Here is a 25,359-nt window from a genome sequence, read left to right on the forward strand (position 1 = left end):
CTCATGTCACAAATCCCAGTGGCTTTTTGGCACCTTCTTACCCATAGCTGCCTTGCCCAGCCTGCAGCTCCTCGCTGTGCTTTGGCCATCTGCCCTCTCCCTGTGCTGGTTTGCCCTCCAGCCTAGTCCTGCTGGGCCTGGCCAGGCCAGCGAGCAGCTCTGTGGGGCAAGAGGCAGGTGGGTGGCTTTTAAAGCCTCCTATGGGTCACGCCAGATTGCTGTTGCCATCCTCGCTGTCCCCTCCTCAATTAATGGGGCTTGGGGGTGAAGCACCCCATGCTGCCCCACCGGTGGGTGATGGAGGAAGCGGTCCCTTGACCTCAGGGCATCTGCGGGGTGCCACAGCATCCTTTGGGATATTGCACCCCAATGCACGTCCCAGCTGCCTTGCCCTGCCTGGCCGTGTTTTCATCTTAAAAACCTCCTCTGCCAAGAGACCTGATGGGAAACCTCTCTCCTTCTTTCTCTAGATGGATCTGTCCCACCGGTTCTCCAAGAGAGAGGTAGGAGCATGGCCCTGCCACGGTGTCACTTGGTGGCACTGGTGGGGGTGGCAGCACTGCTGGGCTTTGGGGACGTGGCTCATCTCCTGAAGATGCTCCCCAGGGACACCCGGTGTGGCCGGGCAGGGGTGGATGCTGAGAGGGGGGCGGCAGGGACCGGCTGGGAGCCCCAGGAGCTGGAGGCAGGGGGGACACCCTGCTCATTCTGGGGGATGCGTGGAGCAAGTCCCCGCTGGCCTGGCCCCGTGCAAGGTGTCGGTGCTCCCCCCTGCAGCTGGCCCTGCTCTACGAGGAGGTCCTCTACACCATCCTGCACCGCCTGGGCAAGCCTGAGCACCACCACGTTGCAGATTCCCAGGAGCTCTACGCCTACGTGCAAAAGGTGGGTCCCCACTTCCCTGGTGAGGTCCCCCAAACCTGTCCCCTGACCTGTCCATCCCCCCAGCTGAAGAGTATGGTGGGGGGCACTTGGAGGGAGTTTTTAACAAGCACCTTCAAAAGATGCAGCAGCAGCAGCATCCAGCTGGAGGGCTGGGACAGCGTGAGGATGGGAAATAGTAGCTTTAGGGAGAAATACTTCATTTGGGCTCGGGATGGTGGGAAGAAGGCTCTCCCCCGAGAGCTTTCAGCGGGTCCCCAGCCTTTTCTGCTGGGCTCTTTGTTCTGCTCCCCTCCCCTCGAGCTGCAGCTGGCTCCCAGGGAATGGAGGGAAGCCCCTGGATGCTCTCCAGCCACGTTAACAGGGCAGCATCCGTTACCGACCCCGGTATCTACGCAGGCTTTCGGCATGGACACCGAGGAGCACAGCGTCATCATGCAGCAGGTCAAGGAGCTGGAGGTGCGCAGCGAGACGGTGTCCCCCCGCTATGCTGAGGCTTAGGGGAAGCTTCCATATCGGGGTGGTGCTGGGGGGGCTGCATGTCCCCTGGCCCCGTGTTTGGGCTGTGGGGTATGGGGTGCCCTGGGCTGTGTGTGGGGGGAGTTGCCCAGGAGCTATTTGCTGGCCTGAGCGGCAGCTGATGTGACCCTGCTCGAGCCCCATCTTCCCTCGCAGGGTTGGTGACCCCCTACATTAATCACTATTATTTTCCTTCTTCTAGAGCCCGATTTTCTGCCTGAAAGCGACTGTGAAGGAAGCCAAGGGGATTTTGGGCAAAGACGTCAGCGGTAAGTGGAGGCGGGTGGGTGTCCCGTCAGAAGAGGGACAGCTGCTGCCCCCCATGGGGACTTGCACGCCTCCCCCCTCGCAGGGTTCAGCGACCCGTACTGCCTGCTGGGCATCGACACCAAGAGCCAGGAGCCGGCCCACCCCGAGCACAAGAGGCGGATGAAGGCTGTGGTCAAAGACCTCATCCCCGAAGACCAGATCCATCGCACCCAAGTCATAAGCCAGACCCTCAGCCCAGTGTGGGATGAGACGTTTATCCTGTAATTGCTGCCCCTTGCCTTTGCTCACCGGGGGGCTGGAGGGGGTGCCCAGGGCTCTTGGGGGTGGATGGGGGAGTTGACCACTTGTCCCAACCGGGAGCCTGGGGCTCTGCTGGGTCGGTGCCCACTGGGGTTTGCCAGGCTTCTGGTCTGACTCACGCAGCAGGTCCAGGGAGGGGAAAAACAAAACCCTTGGGGCTCTCCCACCGCTTCTGCAGGCTGTGCAGGGTGGTTTGGGGTCTCCCCCAGGGAGGAGCTGCCTGCCTGTAATCCCCAGCTGTTCCGCCTGCATGCTGCCGGTCCCTCGGATGCTACTTGAGTAATGGCATCCTGCTGGTGTCTTGCAGGGAGTTTGAAGACATAGAGACAGCCAGCTTCCACCTGGACATGTGGTGAGTGGCAGCACCCCACGGCCAGCAACCCCAACCCCCACCCTGAGTGGGGTCCTGCCTCCCTTGGGTGGTCCTTCAACCTGCACCATTTAAAACCCCCCAGAAACCATGCGGGGACCCCTTTCCCCGTTACTTTCTGCCGGAGCAGTGCACAGTGCAGGATGTGACCAGCATACGCAAAGAGCGCCCAGCCTGCCTTTGACCAGGCAGGGCTGATCCTGAGCCCTGATTTTATTTATGGAAAGAACCCACATGCTTGCAGATTTTGTCTAGTCAGCTGGTTTTGGGGGTGGTCTCATCCCAACACATTTCCCCCATCTCCAGCAACTTCCCTTCTCCACCATCATTGCAATTCCCTGAACTATTTTGCAATCACCTGAATTTCCTCCTCTGCCCTGGTGGGTTTTGCTGCCCACGCTCGCAGGGACTCGGACACGGTGGAGTCGGTGCGGCACAAGCTGGGAGAGCTGACGGACCTCCACGGGCTCAAAAGGTTGGTGCTGGCGTGGCCCTGATGTCTTCCTTATTTGCCTGCTGGATTTTAAAAATTGCCTTTGGAAGGAGGGAGGAAGGGTGGCAGGTCTGCATCACCTTTCACCCTGTCCACGGCTGGGTCATGGCTGCAGAAAACTTTTCACCCTCTCCTTCTACCCATGCCTTTCAGGATCTTTAAAGATGCTCGCAAAGACAAAGGGCAGGATGATTTCCTGGGGAACGTGGTCCTTCGCCTGAAGGTGAGCACCACGGTGCATTCTCTCCTCCAAGTGGCTCCCCAGGCACCAGTGAAACCCCACGGGATCAGGGCAGGATCCCAGCCCCATGCCAGCCCTGAACACCCAGGATCCCGGCTCAGAGCTCCAAGTCGGTGTCAGCTCCCTCAGTTCAGTGTCAGGTGCCCCAGCCACTCCAGCACACTTGATCAGTGATTATACAACTTTTATTTTTAATCCAGTACTAGAGTAGCCAGCATCTTCCTGCCCCATTAACGCAGTAGGACCTGGTCCCTGCGCAGGATCCTTCCCCCAGGAAGGCTGCCTGGGGCTTCACCCTCGTCTCTGTGCATGCAGGACCTGCACTGCTGGGACGACCAGTGGTACCAGCTGGAACCACGGACGGAGACGTACCCCAACCGGGGACAGTGTCACCTGCAGTTCCTGCTGACTCACAAGAAGGTAGGAGGGGATGGGGAAGGGGAGCCCTTTCCATTGCCTTGGCAGGATGGGTCACAGATCCCTGCCCTAGGACCGGAGGTGCCAGCACCAGGGTTTGCACGTGCTGGAAAACAGCTTGACCCCCCCCCCCTCCAGCTCCGTGACAGCATGGGGACCTTGCTCCTGGTGCGTCTGCATCCCTTGGCTCGGCTTCAGACGGGGCTCTCTGGCCCCATGCTCTTTGGGTTCCTGTGTCCCCAACTCTCTGACTGTCCCTGCATGGCCAGGCAGGTTACGGTTGTTGCTCCTATGCCCTGTCTCTTTTCAGAGGGCCACCACAAGCAGCCGGACACAGCCGAGCTACACTGTCCATCGCCACCTCCTGCAGCAGCTGGTGTCCTATGAGATCCTTCAGCACCAGGTACCCCTCCGGCAGCTGGGCTGGGGTGAGGGCTTCCCTCGGAGCCCATCCCGCCTGACACGCTGCTGCAGCGTGATGGGGAGGAGGGTCATGATGGTGCCTGGCATCCTTATGGGATGCCCGTTCCTCCCGTGGTCCTGCAAACACACCCCATCCCGGTGCCCATTCCCCTCCTTGCTCAGCCCAGCTTGCTCCAGGACACCTCACCCTCCTTTTGCATCCTCGCAGGCCGGCAGCATTGCCTGGGACGGGGAGCTGAGCAGGCACGCCAGCACCGTGCTGTACCTGCACGCCACGCAGAAGGATCTCTCTGACTTCCACCAGGTCATGGCGTGAGTACCCCCCACCCAGGGAGCCGTGATGCAGCACCGGGGGGGTCAAGGGCCCTGACAAGCTGGTCTCCCCCAGGAGCTCAGCGTGGCTGGTGGTGCTCCCTGCAGAGACCTGGGTCCTGCCCCTGCAAGCCCAGCAGCAGCCGTGGGTGAGGGAGCCCCATGCTGGCCCCTGGGTGCCCCCCAGCCCCTGGGGGCTCAGCCCAGCCTCTCCCTCCCCCCCCCAGGCAGTGGCTGGCGTACAGCAAGCTCTACCAGAGCCTGGAGTTCAACAGCAACTGCCTGCTCCACCAGATCACCAGCATCGAGTACCAGTGGGCGCAGGAGCGCCTGAGGCCAGAGCAGGTGGGGGGGTCCAGCACCACACGGGGGGCATCAGGGATCAGGGAAACATGTCCCGTGCACCCAACCCCGAGCTTCTCCTCCCCGATCCTGGGGCCATTTCCCTCCCTGTGTTCCAGCAAAGGCAGGAATTTGTGGGGTACAGGGGTGCCGGGGCAGCTGGAGGGAGGGCATCTCCGGGGAGAACCAGCCACAGGGACCAGGGCAACCCTGGGTCAGGGGGACACTTTGCCCTGGTGGCTCGTTCCCCTTCTCCACAGAGAAGCCCTTGCCCTTTGCACTAACATCCCCCTGCTCCATTGCTGCCATCAAGTCAACCACAACCCCCTGCAAAGCCTGAATATGACCCAATTCCTACTTTTCCCTGCCTGTTTTCCCAGAGCATCCCAGCAGCCTGCTGAGACTGAATTTTTCATGCGTATCTGTGAGGTTTAAGCAGAAAGCTCAGTTCAGCCCCTCCAGGGAGAAGTTACCCAAGGTGTCAGGGGGGTTTCCCGTCCCTGGAGCAGGCTGGAAAGGAATGGGAGCCACCAGCTCCCTCCGCTGCGATGCTGTGGCCCTGCCAGCATCTCTGTTTGCCACTGAGGAGGACAGCATGTGTTTTCTACCTTCTCTCCAGAAAGCAGAGCTGGCCGAGTCCTTCCACTCCTTGCTGACTTATGGGGTCTCCCTCGTCCGGAGGTACCGCATCATTTTCCCCCTCTCTGTCCCAAGGTCCACCGAGAGGCTCCAGTCCCTGCTTCGGTGAGTCGAGCACCTGTGCCAGCTGTGCATGGGGTCATTATGGCTTGGTCACCACGATGGACAAGCCTGTAAGCTTGAGCAAAAACCCACGGGAGCCCTTTCTTCCCCTTTCTTGGCCGCTGTGACACTTGTCCTGCCCTGTCCCTCATCCTGGGCTCCCCACGGGGGATGCTGTTGGGAGGGGAAGGTCTGTTTGGGCAGGGTCTCTGTGGGGAGAGGCAGTTGTTTCTGATGGGCTGGTGCTGGGTGTCACTTGAGGTTCTCGCTTTGCAGGGTCCTGGTCCAGATGTGCAAAATGAAAGCTTTCCACGAGCTGTGCACGCTCAGCCCTGACCTCCCTCAGATGGTTTCCGTGGCACTGAAGGTAGCGGGACCAGGGGTCTCACCCTCCCCAGCCCTTGGCAGGTGGGACCCTGCGGGTCCCATCCATCCCCTGCCCAATGCCCACCCCTCAGCAAAGACCACCATGGCAGGGGAAATACCTGCCCCTCTTCAACTTGGTGGTCCCAGCCTCTGGTTCCCACCACATGGAGCTGGGTCCTGGCCACAGGGAGAGCGAAGCGGGTGACAGAGGTGGCTTTGCTCCTCCTGCTTCCCTGCCGTCCCACCAGGACCCTTCTCTTGCAGTCGGGCACGACGGAGTGGTTTCACATGAAGAAGCAGCACCTCAAGCCCATGGTGAAGGTCAGGTCCCATCTCTGTCTCTCTGACATTATAAGAAGCAATTTGCTGGACTTGGGGTGGGAGGCCTGAGGGAGTGGGAAGACAAGACTGAGATGGGGCTTCTCCAGTTTTCTGATACAGCCAAAGCATTTGGGCTTCCAGCTTAAAAATACCATGAGCCACGTTACCGGCAACGCCGAGGTGCATGGAAGCTTAAGGCCTTGGTGCGATGCTCAGGAGAGCAGGTGGTGGTTTCCAGCCCAGCCACACAAACACAGGGTGACAGCAGACATTACTGATGACTTCTTGGTGCTCCTCATGTGGATCTGATGATAGATTGCTACCCCACGAGAATAAATCATAGAAATAAATCCAATCAGAATGGAGCCCAGGTCATCTCAAAGTCACCGAGCATGCAAAACAAGCTGTTCCTCCCTTTGCAGAGCATGGAGGAGAACGGCAAAGCTTTGTCCAGACTCCTCGTGGAGGTGATAGCAGATCTCCAGCAGTGCCAGAAAATCTGGAATAAATTCTTCATCAAGTAGGTTTTGGAGCTTGATCCCCCTCATCCACCTTCCCTGGGGTCAAGAGCAACGGGGCACTTTGACGCCTCATTCCTTGGCTCTTGGGCTCCACGGACAGCGTCTGTGGTCCCGTCTCTGCCCCTTAGAGCTGCACTGTCCTTGCCCCCATGGCAAGGGCATGGCCTGGGAGCGTTGGCTGGGCTGGGTTTGCTGGACTGGGGCTGGCACGTTCCTGACTCTGTTTCTCTCTTGCAGCACCTTGAAGTTGAATCTCTTCTCCATCGCCTACCTAGAGCTGGAGAACCTGGTGAGCAACCTGGGCTACTCTGCACTTGTGGGACTAAGATCTAAAGCCAGGCTGAGGCTTTTGTCCACCCTTCAGGTGACAACTGGTTGTCGCAAGCTCGGAAAGAGCACAAGCCAGGGAAACTCTCCATCTTTCTTTGCGTGCCCATCATCTGCTTGCTTGACCCAGTGAATCTCCTGAAATACCACCCAAAAGGAAGAGTCCCTCGAGCTGACCCGCACACTGTGGCCCCACAGAGCCCTTAGCAGAGCAAGCCCTCCTGGCCGGACCCTCGCTAACAGCTCTCCCCCCTTCCCTTCCTCACTGCCAGGTCGCGGAGCATGTCCAGGAGCAGCTGCACGAGGTCGACAGCAGCATGTCCAAGCCCACGGCTGAGAGCCTTTTCCAGCTCTACATGAACCTGCAGGAGCTCTATCGGATGAAGGACTTCCTCCCAAAGAGGTATCCAGCCCAGACAGAGGGTAGATGCCGAAGCGAGGGAACCAGTAGTTAGTTGAGACACACTCCAAGTCCCTCCAATTCACTTACATCACCAATTACACACAAGGCAGACCAGGCTGTTGGTGTCTGGGGTCCATGTAAGCACCACCAGAAGGGTGTCAGGCTTGTCTCTGAGTGAGGTTGATGGAAACCTCAACTTCGAGACAAGAGGAGGCTTCTCCTTAGCACGTTGCTGTGTCGTGCCTCCACCTTGGGACAGTTTCTTTTACATAAGAGTGAGGGGTGATGGCCCCTGCTGTTGCTGTGCGGTTGGAGAAGCTGGTGCTTCCATCCACAGGGATGGACCTCTGGCTCTGAGCAACTTCCACCAGTGGTTCAAGGAAGCTGTGCCCCAGTGGCTGCAGAAGGCCTACACCATCGCGCTGGAGAGGGCACAGAGAGCCGTCCAGATGGACCAGGTAACCGGGGCAGGGGAACATCTCCCTCTGTCCTTTGGGGACGCTCCAGCTCCCTCCACACCTTGCTGCTGTGTCCGGCTCAGAGCACAGAGACCACCATGCAGATGCCTCTTGCAGCCCAGGAGCAGCTGGTTCCTCTCCCAAACGCATGACAAAGGACACGATCTCCTGAACCAGCCCCACCCCAGGCCCCTGTTCCCCTTTCCCTTGCTGCCCTCTGGCAGCCCGAGCGAGCTGACGAGCCTGCACCTGGGCCACGCTGTGAGCGTCCCTTCGGCTTCTGGCCTTCAGGAAGAGGGGAGGGAAGGCAGCCAAGGGGCCACGGGCTCCTCGCCCCGCTCCTCAGCGTGGTCCGATAGCGCTGGGTTGGGTGTGGTGGAGGACAGCCCAAGGCAGCGTGCTCAGGCTGCTCCATCCATCCTCATCTCCATTCTCCAAAGTGACTGGGTGGTGACACTGGGACGTGATACTGGGACACGCTATTGGGACTGACGGTGGGCCAGAGGGTCCCAGGCAAGCTAAGTTGCGTTTACTTTCCCTGCCCTCTCAGCTGACGCCCTTTGGGGAGCACAACAAGCACAGCACCTCCACCGTTGACCTGTCCACCTGCTACGCCCAGATCGTGAAGACCTGGCAGCAGCTCAGCTGGCCAGACCCCGAGGAAGCCTTCATGATCATGGTGAAGCTCGTGGAGGTTTGTACACCGGGCCCCGCCGGCAGATGCCACGCTCAGCAGCAGCTGGAATTTTCTCTCTTCTTGGAGCTGTGCCTCCATGAATGGGGCTGGTGTCCCGCGGTGATGCGGCGGGGTCTCCTGGCCCCGTGGTGGTCCGTGTGCTGCCCAGCTCAGTCCCGTTGCCGCCTTCTCTGTCCTGCAGGACATGTGCAAAATCGCCCTGATGTACTGCCGGCTCGTCAAGGAGCGGGCTCTGTCGCTGAGCGAGCAGAACGAGGGTGAAGCAGCCAACAGGGTTGGTGTTGGGGCAGCGTCTGCTGCTCAGGGAGGGGCAGGATTTGGCCATGGTTTCTGGGCAGAGAGGGAGACGAGCTGTGAGCTGCTCTGCTGGGTTTCACGGGCACCACTTGGCCCCCAGTAACCATAATGCTGGGAAATCAGGGGGGAAATGGTGTGAGCAGGGGGAGCGGGATGGGGTTGGGGACTGGGATGAGGATAAGGATAGGAATGAGGATGGGCATGGGGACGGGGATGGAGATGGGACTGTAGATGGAGCTGGCGGGGGATGCACCACGGGGTGTGGGACACCCTGAAGGAGACCCACCTCCTCCAGCTCTGCATCGTGGTGAACAACATCAAGCAGCTGCGACTGCTGATCCTGAAGCTGCCGTTGCAGCTGGACTGGGCCCAGCTGGAGCAGCGCACGGGGGCCGTCATCGACCAGCAGCAGATCCAGCACACGTTGCACAACCAGCTCGACAGCACGGTCTCCTGCCTGGACCATGAGGTCCGCGACGTGGTGCAAGCCCTGGCCACCAAGGTGACCACCTGCCACTGACCTCCCTTAGCCCTCACCTGGCCCAAAGTGTGTGTGGGGGGTTCGCCCCAGGGGTCCTGGAGCCCATAGTGCTCCTGGGATGGAGACGAGGTGGACCTGGGCATGGGGAAGCTGCTGCAGAGGGCAAACCCCCAGCACCTCCGTGCATTTCCCCCCGGCAGCTGGAAAAGGGCATTGCCAGACACATCCAGGAGCTCTCGTCTTCCAGTGACACCCGGGTACCCGAGGACGTAAGTACCTGGCCCTGCCTCTCCTGGGTCATCTTTTTGGGCGGCTGTGAACAACCCTTGCCTACTTGGGAGCCCCCCCCACCCTTCCCCACCTTTCCCTGCCTCATGCCTGGGGCCCAGACCTCCGTGTGCTTTGTCTGACGCCTGTGTTGGCAGCAGGACCAGACCGGGCACCGCCTGCCCACCTACTCACTGTGGGAGGGAGACCCCTGGGCTCCCCCCTGCTCTGCTGGCTCCAGCCTGCCGTGCTCTGCCCCTCTCCCTGCCTTACCCTGCTGGATACGGCCCCCCATGCCCTCCCCAACGCCCCTCTCCTCTCGCTGCAGTCCATCATCCCGCTCATGAAGTTCCTGGAGTCGGAGCTGCAGTATCTCAACGAGCATCTGGTCCAGGAGAACTTCAAAAGGTGACCAGGGCACTGGGGATGCACCACGGCAGAGGCCGGCAGCGTTCGCACCCCTCGGCGGGAGTGTTCCCCCAGCCCCAGGGGGACATCCCACCTCGGGGCTGGCTGCTCAGCAAAGCCCCTCAGCTGAGGACCAACCCCCCACACAGACCCTCACTCACAGCCTTCCTCCCTCACCCCTGCAGCCTCCTCACCCTCCTCTGGCATCACACCTTGGCCGTGCTCTCGGCAGCCGCGGGGCAGCCAGTCCCCTCGGCCCAGCGCTACAAGAAGCTGCACTGTGCCCTGAAGGTACGGGGCGGGGGCACCGGGGGTCCCGGCAGGGTGGGTGTCTGGTTGCCAGCTGACAGCATCCTTCTCCCCAGAGCCTGGAGCTGTGCTTCCACGCCGAGGGCTGCGGGCTGCCGCTGGAGACCCTCCACACTCCAGCCTTCCTGGTATGGGGTGCTGGGGACAGGGGGGTCCCCAAGGGTTTCCTTTGGGTGCTCCCCAGGGAGGGCATCCCCTGGCTGCAGCTCCTGTCCGCGCGCTTGACCGTCACCTCTCATCCCCCCCGCAGTCACTGGAGACCCGCCTGGCCCTCTGCTCCTCCACCAGCCGCAAACTCATCCAGAAATACTTCAGCAACAGGATCCAGCAGCAGGTAGAAATCAGGATGGTGCCCCCAGCCCCTTCCCATGTCCCACCCTTGCACACATGAGGCTGCCCAGCACAGCCTGCCTGTGGAAACGTAGGATTTCCCCACCACCCTCCCAGTCCTGGGGGTTTTGGGGTTGATTTTGCCCCAGCGGTGGGCAGGAGGGGGTTCAATTACATCCCAGAGGATGCCCATCACCCCCTGCCCTGTACCCCAAAATGCCCACTCAGCAATGGGACGTGGGCACCCCCTCCATGAGCGTGCTGAATGGCAGCACCCTCATTCCTGTGCCCCACTGCTCAGCTGGACACCAGCTCGGAGAAGTACGGGGCCGTGACGATCAAAGCGCTGTACCGGCCTTCAGAGCAGAAACTCCGCGTGGAAGTGCTCAACGCTGTCAACCTCATCCCACTGGACTCCAACGGTGGGTGTGGGTGGGCTGGGGACCCCCAGCGCCCCAGGACCCCCTGTCCTCAGCCCCTGATATGCCCCTGGGTAGGAGAGATGCTGGCAGTGCTTGGGGTAACAGGACTTTGTCCTGATTTGCTTTTGAACACAAGGAGGTCGATTTGGGGGAGAAGGGGGGTTGTTGCACTGGTCTGGGGTGGTCCAATGGGATGTGGCAGGTGGGACGCTGTGCCCGCATCCCACTGCCTTCCCTGGGCGGCACAAGCCAGCAGCCAGGGCAGGCGGGTTTTTTTCCATCGTACAAACCATCTCTGGGACAAAAAAAATACAGCGGAATGGGAAGGGACAGCCTCGGGGGTGGGCTGTTGTTTGGGGAGGTCTCCAGGAGAGGTCACTCCTCCTGCAGCCACCCGTGGCCGAGGGACTGTAGGCGGGGTTGGGGTCATTCCCGAACCCTCGTGGGAGCGTGGGCTGGGGTGGGGGTGGGGTGGGGGTGCCCTGACCGCCCCAGCTGCCCTGGCTGGGCTCAGTTGGCCGTGCCAACTTTTAATTTTAAATGTGCTGATGTCTGCACCCCACCAGGCTCGAGTGACCCCTTCGTCCAGCTCACCCTGGAGCCCCGTCACGAGTTCCCTGAGGTGGTGGCCCGGACCACCCAGTGCAAGAGGAACGAGCTGCACCCCCTCTTCGATGAAGCCTTTGACTTGTACGTAAGGGCTGACACCCCCCTCCACCCCCCAAATTCCTGCAGCACCCCACACTTCAATCCCTGCTGGGGGGCTGCTGCTCCAGGAACTGGGTCCTGCCCTGAGATTTCACCCCCTGGACCCCACTGGGGGCAGGGGCTGGGGTGGGGGCACCCCAAACTGGGTCCTGCAGGCTGGTGTGGGGCTGTGCCAGGGCCTTGTGCTTTGATGGGGTTGGGGTCATTGCACAGAGCATCACCCCAGGGAAGCCTGTTTGGTCCCTGGAGGCAAGGTTGAATGTTGGGACCGAGGGAGTGGGATGTGATGGGCCCCTGCACCCCTCCCCCTGCAGCTTGATCCCCCCTGAGAAGTGCCGGCAGGAGGGGGCCTGCCTGCTGCTGACCGTCTTCGACTATGACACGCTGGGGACCAATGACCTGGAGGGCGAAGCCTTCTTCCCCCTGTGCCACCTGCCCGGTCTCGACACCGATGAGGACCAGGCTGATGCGGGACGGGTGCCCCAGACCCGCCTCCCCCTGACCCACCCCAAACCCACCGGTACGTGGTGCCGCGGCCAGGCTGAGCCCTGCAGAGCCCCCGCCGGCCCTGCGGTGTGGGGAGGGGGCTGCGGTGAGCATCTCCCACCACCTCTCCCCTCCTCTCTGGCAGGAGATGAGATCCTCCAGCTGCTGGAGTCCAGGAAGGGGGACAAAGAGGCTCAAGCCTTCGTTAAGCTCCGCAAGCAACGAGCAAAGCAGTCCAAGGAGATGGAGTGAGGGAGGCGGAGGAAGGGGGTCCTGAAACGAGGGGATCCGGCCAGTGGGACCCCAGGAGTTTTGCCAGTGCTGGAGATGGAGCCATCCACAGGAGATGGGGGGACAGAGGCGGTCCCTGTGTCCCCCACCACCTCCCAGCGCCCATCTCACCCCCACCTTCAGGTAGCAACGTCCCCGTGATGATGTGGAGGGTGGGCACACTGTGTTTCAGGGTTTTCTTTGCATGTCTGGATTAGCAACACTACATGGGGATGTGAAAGTGTGTGGCTGTCCCTGCCTGTCCCCCATTAGCTTGTCACTGCCGGTGCTGCGTCTCCTGGCCATGTCCCCAAGCCTCCTGTCCGCAACACTGCGTCAGGGCGATGCAAACACGTCGGCATTCAGTTGGGGTGGGCACAGCCCGTGGCCAAACCTGCCTTCCACCCCCCCCCCCTCCTTTTTTTTCCTCTTTCTCTCGTGGATAAACCTCTTATTTTAAATTAAAAGGAACAAAGCTGATGCGTGGGCTGAGTCTGCGCAGGGAGCGCTCGGGGGCCGATGGCCCTGCCGGGAGCAGCCACAGCAGCAGCGTGGCAGGGTGGGACAAGGCGTTCGGGGTACGGGGGTGCAGCCGGGAAGGGTCAGTGGGATGAGATGGCAAATGAGCGATTCGGTCCAAGTTTCCCTTTGGAAACAGGATAGAGCAGTGCGATGGTGCTGAGCCCTGCACTGCTGGCAAGGAGCTGTGCTGGCACTGGGAGGCAGCCAGGTGCCTTGCTCAGGGACCACCAGCACTGGGTGTCACTGGCACCGGCACTGGTTTGTCCCTCCCCTCCCAGCCTTGGCTGGTCCCTGCAGGAGCCCAGGTTTTGGCGAGGGCTTGGCCGTGCGGAATCGGCCGGGCTGTTTCCCTCTGCAGGGAATCAGGATGCGCTGGTTGGAGTTATGGGCAGTGCGAGGCATCACCTGCCCGCAGGTACCAACTGAAGCTGCCGCTGCCCAGCGGTGCTGGAGGCAGGGCTCAGCACGCAGCACGGCCGGTGCCCGGCGACCGGCTGATGGAGCTGGGGGTGGGCGTGTGGAAGAGCCTGACGAGACACACGTAAGGCCCAGGGCTGGCTCAGGCAGCGCGTGGTGGTTCGGTGATGAAAAAGGGGCCCAGGTAGATACACGTGTCCTCCGGGCTGGGGAGAGGGGACGGGAGCAGAAGCCATCCCTGCCCAGCCTGGCACTGCCAGCTCCTGGCACCTCCCCATGCAGCCAGTCAGGCTTTGTAGTTCGTCTTTTTGCATTGTTTTTTTATTTCCTTTTTTAAAACGTGCATAGCTCTTGGGTGTGTTTCTGTGTTTTACCACCGCTCAGGGTGCCGGCCGGGGCTGCCGGGGGTTTGCTGGAGCCCAAGGAGCAATAAAGAGCGAGCATCACAGCCCCGCCAGCTCAACCACGGTGCTTTGGGCTGCCAAGAGCCCCCAGGCCCCCGGCGGTGCCCCCCAGCCCGTGCCAGGGACCTGGGTCCCTCTGGCAGGGGTGGGCAGCTCGCAGAGTCCATCGCATGTGGGGCGACCCAAGTGTAACAGCAAATGCCCAGGGGGGCAGGTGGTTGCTAATTATCTGCTGGTTTTTTTCAGAGCTTGTTTTAGCTGTAATTATTATGAATTATAAATGTGGAGCTTTCTCTGCCCCCACCCTGCAGGGTCCAGTGGGTCCCTGGGAGCTGCCGCGTCCTGGGGAATTAAAAAGCATCACCCCCTGGGGTGCCAAGCACCAGCTGCTTTCTCGGTGGACAGAGCAACCGCTGGGTCATTTCAGGTCAAGCCCTCGATGCAGGGCTTGGGGGGGGGGGGGGGGTGGTGGGCAAAAGCTCCTTTGGTATCTGTGTGACACGGCTGGGCTCAATCGAACCCACAGCGGGAGGGATTAAGGCGCTGCTTGCTCACGGGGAAGCCATTTGCTGGCTTAAATCACTGCTTCCAGTCCCTCGCCTCTGCAGAGAAGTGAGGGTCTGGAGAAGGGTCCCGGCTGGCGGCGGAGATGCTGTCCCAAAGCATCATTTTGGAGAGAGAAACCCCCACGTCCGCGCTCTGCAGCTAATTCGGTGTCGGCACCTGCTAGCAACCTGCCTCACACTTTACTGCGGAGCTCAGCTCTATGGGGCTGCAGGTCGGAATGTGTTTTTTTAGCTTATTTTTAGCTGCGTTTAAAAATTGTTGTGCTCTGCCTTGCTCTGGGCTGACACCCCCCCCCCCCCCCCCCAACTGTCCTCACTACAGGAGCCAGCCTGTCCCAGGGAGCAGGTGGCACGGGCCAACCTCTGGTCTGAGATTGTTTGCACTTTATTATCTGAGGTGGTTGAGCTTAATTTTTGCTTGGCTCTGGGTGACTACGTGGGCTTTTCCCCACCCCAAAAGAAATCACACCCTTTACAGAGGACTAATAAACCTTAAACCATCAGAGCGCAGCTAACCCCATGGCCCAGGAGGAGAATAGCCTAAGCATTAAAAAATACGGCTTGAAGCACACAAAACCAGCTCCTAGCAAATGCAAGATTGAGGAGAAAGAAATCCCCATCATCATCATCATCCTGGTGAAGAACCCCAACACAGGCACATGGCTGCGACACAAGAGGGAAGGGGGCAGACACGTCTACCGATTTTATTGCATTACTAATAATCTGTAATATAAATCGGGCGATTCAGATTTTTGTTGTGATTGGACTGACGGTAAGTGGTTGATGCACCTTTGAAGCACTAATTAGACCAAAACTAGAGGCAATTCTCGGATCCATCTGTAAGGCGTGTTTTTTTGGGTGTGAACACACAGAACTGTGTATGTAACAATTTAAACGTTCCCATCCCCTGCAGCTGCACAGGCACAGAGCTCTCCTCTGCCCAGCCCGGCTCTTGCAGGAGATAAATCCTTGCCCAGACTAAGAATCCGGGGGATAAAAAAACATGCTTTGCTCTGTGGGTTTTGCCATCTCTGGCAAAACCATAGATTTTTTGCATCTCTGCCCCCACTACCCACACAGCCTTGCCTCTCCCCCTCTTCCGCTGCACCTCGACTGTAGAGATGAAGGGCCGCCCCCTGAAAAAGTGGCTTGATCCAGAAGGGAGCTCAGAAAGAAATTATTTATGGTTGTGTGAAAGGGAGAAGGCAAACCTGGCCACAGAGCTGTTGTTTTGAGGGCTCCACCGCACAGACTTCACACCTCCCCAGGCCCCAGAGCAGGGCACAGGGCTGCACATACACCCTGGGCACGCATGCGCGCACACACACGCACACACTGCTTTATTATATTTTTTTTTTCTTAGCAAAAAAATAAAAATTTATTGTCCTCTAAAAAAAAATCCATCCTGCCCTTGGAAACTGTGACACAGATTGAGTTCTTTCCAGCCCCACATGCAAATTCACTCTGCCAAGAAAAGAGTCTAAACCAGGTTTCTGACAGCCAAAACACATATTTACAGAGTACGAGAGAACGACAGCTGAAATCACAGTTCTATACATGGAATCAACAACACGTTTTACACACCACCAATCACCATTCTGCCAACTTCTACACGGACTAGGGGCGCTTCTGCCCAGTGCCCTTCCTCCTGGGGAAACGAGGGAAGGGACTGGCCAGGAATTGCCACCAGAAATACTGCAGTGTGTATTATTATTATTTTTTTAAACGTATACTGTATTTGTTTTAACATTGGAAGCTACGGAGTGGGGAAGCCCCAGAACTCTCTCCGATGCAGTCACTAGTTTGCAGGAATACTTCACCTTTAAAATACTAGGTTTTACATCAGTAACATCTGTTTTGCTGTTGGCCATCACTCCAAGGATTACTATAATTCTGGAGGAAAACACTGGTAATAATCTTCCTTCTCAGATGGGGGAAAAGGAGAAAGAGAGGAGGTTCGGAGGCTGGTGGAACAGCAATGGATTACTGAGTCCGTTCAGCTTTACAGGCTTCCTCACAGGTTAAGGACTTCTCTTCATTGTCTCAGCTGCACAAGCCCTGCAAGTGGCTCAGGTTCAGCTTCAGAGATGTACGGGAAGTATAAAACCCTTCGGCAGGGATCAGCTGCAGTGACCCCCTTGCGGGGGGTGTAGCTGCTTAAGGAAAAATGTTGTGCTCCAGCTCCGAGACTTTCCCCCGGTCCCTCCTGTGCCACCGTGTCTTTGCCACAGCTGGCATGCAGCTACATCATCTAAGGCCGGAGATGATCTAAAAGTGGTCCTGTTAGCCCAAAGCAATGCCAAAATTCTTCAGCTCCTGGCTATCGTCTACAGCTCTAGCCTTGCTTTTTGAGATCTACCTACCCAGGATAGTGTTGTCTTAAGCCATTTGCTTCTATGTTGTTTTTCCATAAAATGTAAAAAGTTTCTTGACGTTTAAGATACTGCGGTTTCACAACACAATTAAGACTCCCTTCCCCCAGCTCTTAACTCAGAAGTGTCTGACCGGCACAATTAGTCACTGAGGTCAATACTCCTGAAACTCCCAAAAATTTGGGGAGGGAAGTGTCATTATCCAATAAGGAGTCTGTGTGAAGAGGCAGGACCCAGACGTGTCACGGCTGCTCAGCAGCAGCCAGCTGGGCTGCTCATCAAGAAGCCTTGTGGACCAAAACTGTTTTGGGGCTTGACTTGGCCCAAAAAGCCCCCTTAGATCAGATGTGTTACTGCGTGTCCTGTAAAAGGGAGTTCCTGCTTCAGAAGGAAGCTTGACAGTACATTACAGGGGCTGTACTTATTAGCACCAGGTTTATTTCAAAAAGACTCTTTTTACACCATACAGAAGCTGACCACAGACCCTTAAGCCTTAAATGCAGTGCTGTGATTACAGTTCACCTTCCTGCCTGGGGCAGGCAGTGACAGCTGCTGGAGTGGGTCAGAAATGCTGCCCTTTCCCCCTGCTCTCACTTCACTCAGTTATGAAATTGTCATATAAGTGGCCCCCCCAAACATTCACAAAATACGCAAAGATTAAGTTCTCTTTTCCATCTGATGCTTAAGAAAATAGTTCACATTTCAGACTATTCTTTTTTTTTTCCTCCTTTTTTTTTTTTTTTTTTAATAAAGCAGCAAATTCATAGAAACCTAAATTTAGGAAGTGTTTCTTAAAGAACCAGAGGAAAGTGAGAAACAGTCTATGTGCTTGTGCAAAGAGAGTGCTGAGATACACCGGGGTGGGGGCAAGGGAAGGGGCTAGTGCTAATTCCTTCAGGCTGTTCTGCCATGAGTGCAGTGTGGCAATAGAAAGTTAGAATTTAAGGGCCACAAATGAGCGAAGTTTTGAATTCTTTGGTCCTTCAGTATAAGTTTTAAACCAGAGAAACTGTTTTATGCAGAAGGGAAAAACATGCTTTCTCTGGCTTGGAATTTTCCTTGTACCCCCCTGCCTAAGCAATGTGCCCCCAGAGGAACTGGGGGTAAATATCTCTTCCCCCTAGATCCAATAGCCCTGCATCACACCGTGACTGGAAATCCCACTGAGACAGCCAGAGCTGCTACCAGTGGATGAGTTTCACTCAAAGAGAAGGGACAAGGTGAAGAGCCCCGGTGGGAATCAAGAGGCAGTCATGCAGCCAGGTGCCAGACCGTTCTGAAATCAGAGGGTTGGCCAAAGGCAGCGTCACCCTGAACAGTCCCACAGGGAGGCAGGAGAGCAGATAAACCCACCACGCTAATAAAAAGTAAGTGTTACAAACCAATAGCCAAAACAGGCTGATCAACTCTGGTTCTTATAAATATTAAAGACCTGATTCAAGAGTTTATTTCCTATGATTTAAGTTAGTTACAAAAACTTTTTAGTAAATTTTTATCTTAACTGGGCTTTTTCCTCCTCCCCTCACTTTTTTTCTTTTTTTTTTTTTATTATTTTCCTAAAAAAGAAATGTTCATGTATTTTAATAAAAGGTCTTTCCTTAAGATCAGACCAAGGCAGATGCGCTGCCCCATGGCACAGACATTCAAAGGCTATAACCAAACAACATAGCCACAATAGTCACTCAACAGTGTCTCTCCATTAAAAAAAATATTAAAAAAACTGATGCTAGTTACAATAAAATACACATGGAAAAAAAAAAAAAAAAAAAAAAGCATTTTTTACCAAAAAACCCAAAAACAAGTTAATGGGAAAAACATAAAAAAGAACTACACAGAGCTGCACTTAAGAGATCATCTGGGAATGCATATTAACCCCTTCCATGTAAAGGAAAGGTGGAATTATGGAAGCAAACCTAATTACGTCTTTGCATTAAATATGAAGCTTTCTGAGCGGCTCCGGTAAAAATTCAGTTTTCCTACAACAGTGGGCTGCTGGAGGTTCCAGTGCTTTTCCAGGTCAGGGAGGGGTAGCACAGGCACCATTCCCATGCGAAATAAAAATGTTTAGACAACTGAGTGGCGTTTTGGTTGAGATCCCAGCAGGTTACTGCAATCCACCTGATGTAAAAATCTAATTAACACACTGGTAAAGGAAGTCACAGGAAAGCTCAGCTACTGGACAGGTCTAAGCTGGTGGCATTTCTTTGTCATGCTGGTCTTTCTCTGTCACCACAGGCATACATGATCTCTAGCATGACAGCTTCTGGACCCAGTAGTCCACAAACCATCCTTGAGTTGCTGACACAGGCAACATCGACTCTGTTCAACAAAAGTGTCCTCAGACTACCTGGAACTGCTTCATGCATTTCAGCAATGACTATGAATCAGGTCCTTGTGGCTAAAGCAAAATTAATCTGGTCTGCAACAGTAAAAAGCCTCTAGACAGCCACCAGACAAAGGGGCGCCTGGAGAAAAATAACCTCTGCAGCTATATTTCTTTCATAAAGGGCTTTAGCCGACACAAGGGCAATGCTTCTAAGGCTGCTCAGACCTGGAACACGTTAGCTGTATCAGCAGTGAACACTAGTCACTGAATTTTGGGGCTTGGCTTGCTCTAGGTCCAATACCTTTTTTTTTTTTTTTTTTCCCTCTTTTCTTCTTTTCATAGAAATATACAAAGAGTGTAAAAAAAATTTAAAAAGCGAACTTTGCTGATTAAATGACAGACAAAGTTCCTGCACATTCAGAGATCGGCAACGTGAGGCCCACCAGGCAGGCACCCAGCAGAGCTTCCATCAGGGAGGACGGCTTTAACCAAGCTGGGTCAGTGAAAGAGCAGGGAGACCGAAGACATGAACAAGTCATTTCAATCTACCTCGATCCTCCCTGTGATCTCAACTCTTCCTCTGGAAAGCACATGGAAGCCCCTCTTGCCCACTCTAAATCCTTCTGGAAATAGTCAAAAATTTGTTATCACCTAAATAGAAAAGAGGAGAAACACAGACTCTTTGCAAATGGCCCTTTGATCTGTATTAAAAACAGCTCTCAAAGTTCCTCAAGAGTTAGAATTAGTGGGGCACAGGTGAGGGGCAGTTTAGATACGGGATGTAAAATATTAAAAAGTGCTCTGCAACTAATTTTTGTTTTATGTGTGTATGTGCATGTGTGTGCATATATATATACATACACAAACATGCAGATACACACACACATATATACATATATATATACACATACATATATATGTATGTATGTATGTATAAAGTTAAAAAGTTCTATACGATATGATTAGAACAAGTGTCCTTGGAAGGTCACGACTGGAGAGAGTGGGGCCTGTTGGGATGGCAGATGGGGCACTCGCCCTCCTCGGCGCACGTTTCACACAGCACTGCGTGTTGGCATGGTAACACCACCCGGTTCTCCTCCTGACACTTAAGGCATTTCACTGACTGCATCTGAAATACCGCCTGCAAAAGAGGGGGACAGGGCAGAACATGAGCGTCAAAGTCACAAAGCAAAGGAGCTGCCATCCTGCACTAGGCAGTTCGGGGAACAGCAAGGAGGCAGCAGGGGAAGGACTTGCAGCCGTCTGCCCATTCATCTTCTGAAGCAAAAGCAAAGCAGCACAGCGTGATGTCTTTTAGGACCTTTAGGATCGAGAAAGCAGCTTTGATTGACTGAAACTCTGAACTTTAGGCACAAAGAAGACGTAGGTATTTTCCTGTAAGCTGGCTAAAACTCACTTTGGCTACATCCACATGGAATTGCTCCGATAGGCTTCTGATTCCTGGCCGTGTTAAGAAAGGGGAAAAAAGGTGCGACCTGTAGAAGCAGAGAGAGCAAAGCCTTGCCCTGCAAATCCCTGGCACTCACCTTATCGACTTTCTCCAGGTTTGCCCGCAGCTGTTTCTGAAGGGTGTAAAGCGAAGAGAGCGAGAGTGTTTCCAGATCAGAGAAGGAGCGCAGAAACTGAGGGTCCTGGCCTGTGTGGATCCTCTCCAGCTCCTCCTGCAGTTTCTTCACTTGCAGTTCCAAGGCTTCCCTCTGCTCCCGGGCCAGTTCACATTCCATGTTAGCTGTGTTGGCGCGATCATTTGCTTCCTCTGCCTCCTTTTTCCAAGCATCACAAGCCTACAAGTTCCAAGAAAGAGGGTAAAAGAAGCAGTCTGAAAACTTTGTCAGCCTTCAAGAGAGAATTCCAGGCAAAAATATCCATTTGCACGCACTCCTCACCAGGAGCACGTTCTGTCCAACCCGCCCTCTTCCCAAATTCTGAAACATCCTTGGAGCTTTGCTTCAAAGTGCTGCTCATTCCAGATACCCCAGCTGGTTGGGCTGTAGTTCTACGTATTTGGCTCCCACCGTTACGGGGATGAACTTTGCATACCAGCAAATCGTCATGGATCTAAATCAACTGGCAGGTCTAAGAGACTGTTAAGCACTTCAGTGCATCTGTTATGACACCTGGCCTTGCACTTCCAGCATCTGAGCACATCAGGCACAGCGATTCAGTCCCTCTTTCCAAGAGAGGAAAGAAAAAGAATGCTTAAGAGAGTCTGTTTGTAAAACCGACAGCTCTTCCCATCACCTCAAAGTCTGGAAAGCTCCTTTGAAAGGCTGACACCCTCCTCCTCCTTTACACTCCCTAATCCCTCTTCCCAGGAGTTGCCCAAGTACCTGTTTGGCTTGTTTCCAAGACTCTTCCCACTGCTTTATTGTGCCGTTGGCTTCATCCAGTTCCTGTCGTAGCCGTGCCAGCTCCGCAGCACCTGGACCTGACAGAAATGCAGGTGAGGTACTGGGCGAAAAACTCCCCGAAGCAAAGTGTTCCCATATGCTGCTGTTCATCCCATTTAAACCTGTTTCACAGGGAAATAGAGAGGGTTATGTCACAAGTGCTGGCAATTTCCCCATTTCCTCCCTACCCCTGTGAAATCCAGGATTCAAAAATGCGTACATAGGAAAGAGAAGATCATCTTAAGAATTAATTTCACCCCCAGGACCCAGGAGTCCATCATAGAGGGACTTTCTAGGGGAAGTTTCACACCATTAGGCTTCATCTTTAATGATACAGGGAGGACCCAAGAAACTGAGTGGAGGCAACTTTCAAACCAGGCTGTTTTTAGAAGCATTGATTTTACAGCAGAGCTGACTACCAGCTTGAATCCCCCTTCTCACAGGAGAACCTCGGAAGTGATTTCTGCCTTCCCACTTTTCCGTGTAGCACTGCCATCAGTGTCGGTGAACAGACTGGTCCACACAGCCAACCCAGGTGGTGTTTCCTCTCATGCTACACCCTAAGAAAACTGCTTTTGTCTCCTCAGCCTAGTATTAGAGGAGTCTCACTTCCCAAACAGCGAGACTAAAATGTGTCGACAATGTTACTGTTTGCCTATGCAAGAAACAGAACTAACTGGAAACCCCTGTTTACGAACAAGTGCAGGCAGTAGTATATACACATCAGCTTCATCCCCAGCAGAGTTCTAGCACAGAGCTAGTGATTGGCACCAGAGAAGACTAACTAACCACTTTCCTGTTTTAGCTTGTTCAAATAATTTCTCTTTTCAGGAAGAAATTCAAGGCTTAGGAGACAAAGCAGTAGAAAACCAGTTGTAAACAAAACTGGCTACTTTTCACAGGCTCCAAGGTTCATACTCATTTAATAACAAAAATATTTTTTACTTAAAATAAACATCTACACTTTGCACTCAGGGGAGAACTAGTAGGAAAAGCTAATATTGAGACAGGGCCACTGAGTGATGTGGACTCTTATGCACGCAGACACGCACCAGTCTGATGCAGGAGTTGTTTTCATTTAGCAGTGCCCACCACTGGCTGTGGACATTCCTAAACCTAGTTGCATCTGATAATTCTGATCTTACAGCAGCCAAACTGACTGTGTCTGCAAGCAAGCCCTGGAGCCAACGGCCTCTCACTGAGGTTTAACCCAGCACCACTTCCTTCCCACGTAGTACCAGCCAAGACAGAAACAGTTACAAAAAAATACAGCTGAAAAATAGTAAATTGTCTTCACTAAGGGCTTAGGCGCATTAACAGATCATTCAGGAGAGCAGCAAGGGATCTTTGCTGGCTCAAGCCACTTACCATAGATCCGTTTCAGCTGCTCTGAAGTTGCTCAGCCATCAGCAAGAAGTTATAATGGAATCCCAACTCACATTTTGTTTTTAAAACTCCCGTTTTCTTGAATGGGGATCTAGCACTAAGCAGGATGCTGGCAAACCACAAATTCTGCCATAATGCTGACCAAGCTTATTTTAGTCCCTCTTTCTACCTGCTGTTCTCACTTCACATTTGAAGTAGCAGCCCCTTTGCTCCGGAATGCTTTCTCTGCATATTTTGCATCTAGCACAGTGGGAACTAGCCCAGGACTAGATATTTTTAACTCAATTGCAATACAAGTAATAACTACACACACTAACTTATGTGCATGCATTCAGCAAGTCACACTGAATAGATAAATTCCAGAGTCCCAGCTGCTAGCTTACTATATAAATATCTTAGCAAAACCTCAGCAAAAATGGTTTAATCATGTTACAGGAAAATATCTAACTTTTTTCTTCAAAATATTTAAATGCATTTGTGAATTTCCTGCATTTCTTTGGCTTTTTATTTGTATAACTATATAGTCAAGACAAATGTAACTGCTTAACTTGTTTCTTCTGAAATTAAAAGCAGGCTGTATCAGCAAGTTTTCCTTTTCTTACTGAACGTGGCATAAACAGCCAGCCTCAACACTAACTAATAGCAGAGATGCCTTCTGATGTCTCTTTTCTTATTACAGTAATTGTAAAAGCTGTTAAAGCCAAACAAATAACAATTGCAAGGCATGAAAGCATGGGTTTGGCCTATGCAAACAAGGGATGCAGTCACACAGATAAGTGCATGCAGAAATAGATTACAAAAGCACGTCATCATTTTATTAGGTTAAACTGAATATTAAAGATTAAGGCGTATCTCAAATTTGAAGCAGCATTTACATCTAGTATCAATAGAGTAACAGTAAACATTAGTCCTCTAACAGAAATGAGCAGAGCCAGTGCCACTGCAGCCTTGAGCTCAAACAGTTTTATTTCTCAAGGCAACCCTGCGATAATAAAAGAGATTTGGCTCCTCAGTTCCCAGTTCTGCCTGATACAGCTGAAGCTCCAAAACAAATTGCCTTCCCTTCACAGCCCTTCACGCAGGAATCAGACCCTCAGGGGTGGGGTGGGGTGGGGGGGAAAGGAGCAAAGGGGGCAAAGCTAGAACATCGTAACTTTTTGCAAAGTCCATACTGCAAAACTGCGTGCACAGTGCCAAAGAGGAGACAAAAAAGTACAACGACCTATGCCTGCTCCAGAGCTCCCAGAAGCCAATCCGACCTACAAGCAGTCCCGAGGACAAACTGCAGTCCTCACCGTAACTAAGCAAAGCTGAGGACCCAACTCCCGAGTTTTACGTAAAGTGAAGTCTCCGCACAGTATTGTCGGCAGGAAAAGGCAGAGCTCTTTTCCCTGAAAGGCATCATCAGAGCAAGTCACTTAACCTATCTGTCCCTTTTTCTCAGCCTAGAAAAACGCGAAGTAGAGGGAGTTGCTCCCTTGTTCACAAGGTATTAGCTGATTTTGGTAAAGCAGCTTCTAGTACTGTTGCTGTTCTCATGGGAAGAAGAGACACAAATGGCAGCAGTGAAATAATACATTAAAATTAAAGCTAACTTAAAATACTTACATGGCACAGACAGGCATGTACATGGGACACACACACTGTGCATTTACCTAATGATCCATGAGAAGCTGATGTCCCCAGGAAAGTGTTTTCTGATTGGCTTAAGTGTCCCTGGGGCTGATGAAGGAAATGCGATGAGAGGCTGACCGGTGGAGAAGGAGAGGCAGAGTGAAAGGAGGCAGAGCTTCCAAGGGACCCGGGGATATTTACAGGAGCAGAACTTTGCAGCAAACTCCCACCTGGACAAAGAACACACAGAGAGGATGGCTATGTATGACCATGAAGTATGGGCACAGCACAGGAGTTCAGGGCAGAAGGCATTAGGTTCCCTTCTCCTCCCTAAGCCCCTCGGGATTCCCTCTGCTTCTCATGTTTCATCCCCCTCTCAGCCTTTAAGAGGAGCACTGAAGCTGCCATCCCAGAACCACGTAGATTAAGACCCTCCTCCAGAGTTCAATGGACTACTTTTCCATTGGTCAAAGCAACAAAAGGTTTTCTGAGCAGAGTTCAGTCCCTATCAGTCTAGAGAAGATGAATTTGGTATCTGGTGCAATAATGAAAAATTCCCTTCTACAATGCGCACCTCTGCCTGTAACACTACCAACCAACCTGCAGTGAGAAGACTGCCATGCTGGGTCAGGTTGTGATCTTAACCACTACAAATCACTAACCAGCTTCAGTAATTTTAGACATGTTTGAGTGTCTGGACCTATCAGCAATAAAAAAAATCCCAAATAAACAAAAGCCCAACTTCCAAAGACACTTCCCTTATGCAAGAGGTCATTCTGCCTGCCACAGATATATATCGAGAGAGATCTCAGCCCTGCTCCCCACTCCCTCCTGATCTCCCTTCTTAGAAGACCACCAGGTAACACCCAGACCCGACACGAACAGAGGGAAAAGCAGTGTGGATCATCTCTAAGCCACTGCAGAGATGCAGCCACTGCACGTATCAGCAGACACGTACAG

General features: G+C 54.1%; 2 protein-coding genes across 10 annotated transcripts in view; one reads left to right on the forward strand and one right to left on the reverse strand.

The window, feature by feature from the left end:
* The window catches only part of UNC13D (unc-13 homolog D), a 28,297-nt gene extending 10,865 nt beyond the window's left edge, over positions 1-17,432 (forward strand). For all 4 annotated transcript variants that reach the window (XM_080376502.1, XM_080376503.1, XM_080376501.1 and 1 more), the window contains exons 2-32: positions 471-503; positions 778-885; positions 1,282-1,341; positions 1,604-1,670; positions 1,754-1,931; positions 2,279-2,323; positions 2,748-2,816; positions 2,988-3,057; positions 3,391-3,495; positions 3,803-3,895; positions 4,124-4,227; positions 4,455-4,572; positions 5,189-5,313; positions 5,587-5,677; positions 5,941-5,997; positions 6,420-6,517; positions 6,756-6,807; positions 7,118-7,248; positions 7,586-7,706; positions 8,257-8,400; positions 8,585-8,677; positions 8,996-9,202; positions 9,382-9,450; positions 9,777-9,856; positions 10,042-10,147; positions 10,222-10,293; positions 10,416-10,499; positions 10,797-10,917; positions 11,484-11,607; positions 11,940-12,145; positions 12,257-17,432. In XM_080376502.1, the coding sequence (XP_080232628.1) occupies positions 471-503; positions 778-885; positions 1,282-1,341; positions 1,604-1,670; positions 1,754-1,931; positions 2,279-2,323; positions 2,748-2,816; positions 2,988-3,057; positions 3,391-3,495; positions 3,803-3,895; positions 4,124-4,227; positions 4,455-4,572; positions 5,189-5,313; positions 5,587-5,677; positions 5,941-5,997; positions 6,420-6,517; positions 6,756-6,807; positions 7,118-7,248; positions 7,586-7,706; positions 8,257-8,400; positions 8,585-8,677; positions 8,996-9,202; positions 9,382-9,450; positions 9,777-9,856; positions 10,042-10,147; positions 10,222-10,293; positions 10,416-10,499; positions 10,797-10,917; positions 11,484-11,607; positions 11,940-12,145; positions 12,257-12,363 (3,138 nt within the window). In that variant the 3' untranslated portion in view covers positions 12,364-17,432. The remainder of the gene's footprint in view (positions 1-470; positions 504-777; positions 886-1,281; positions 1,342-1,603; positions 1,671-1,753; positions 1,932-2,278; positions 2,324-2,747; positions 2,817-2,987; positions 3,058-3,390; positions 3,496-3,802; positions 3,896-4,123; positions 4,228-4,454; positions 4,573-5,188; positions 5,314-5,586; positions 5,678-5,940; positions 5,998-6,419; positions 6,518-6,755; positions 6,808-7,117; positions 7,249-7,585; positions 7,707-8,256; positions 8,401-8,584; positions 8,678-8,995; positions 9,203-9,381; positions 9,451-9,776; positions 9,857-10,041; positions 10,148-10,221; positions 10,294-10,415; positions 10,500-10,796; positions 10,918-11,483; positions 11,608-11,939; positions 12,146-12,256) is intronic.
* Positions 17,373-25,359, reverse strand: part of UNK (unk zinc finger) — a 45,053-nt gene continuing 37,066 nt past the window's right edge. For 5 of the 6 annotated variants that reach the window (XM_080376633.1, XM_080376630.1, XM_080376629.1 and 2 more), the window contains 4 exons: positions 24,441-24,629; positions 21,340-21,521; positions 20,536-20,793; positions 17,373-20,129 (listed from right to left, as the gene is read on the reverse strand). In XM_080376633.1, coding sequence (XP_080232759.1) covers positions 19,974-20,129; positions 20,536-20,793; positions 21,340-21,521; positions 24,441-24,629 — 785 coding nt within the window. In that variant the 3' untranslated portion in view covers positions 17,373-19,973. The remainder of the gene's footprint in view (positions 20,130-20,535; positions 20,794-21,339; positions 21,522-24,440; positions 24,630-25,359) is intronic. The other variant, XM_080376631.1, reaches the window with a different exon arrangement.

This window comes from Falco punctatus (genome assembly GCF_963210335.1).
Source record: "Falco punctatus genome assembly, chromosome: 1".
Classification (NCBI taxonomy): Eukaryota; Metazoa; Chordata; class Aves; order Falconiformes; family Falconidae; genus Falco; species Falco punctatus.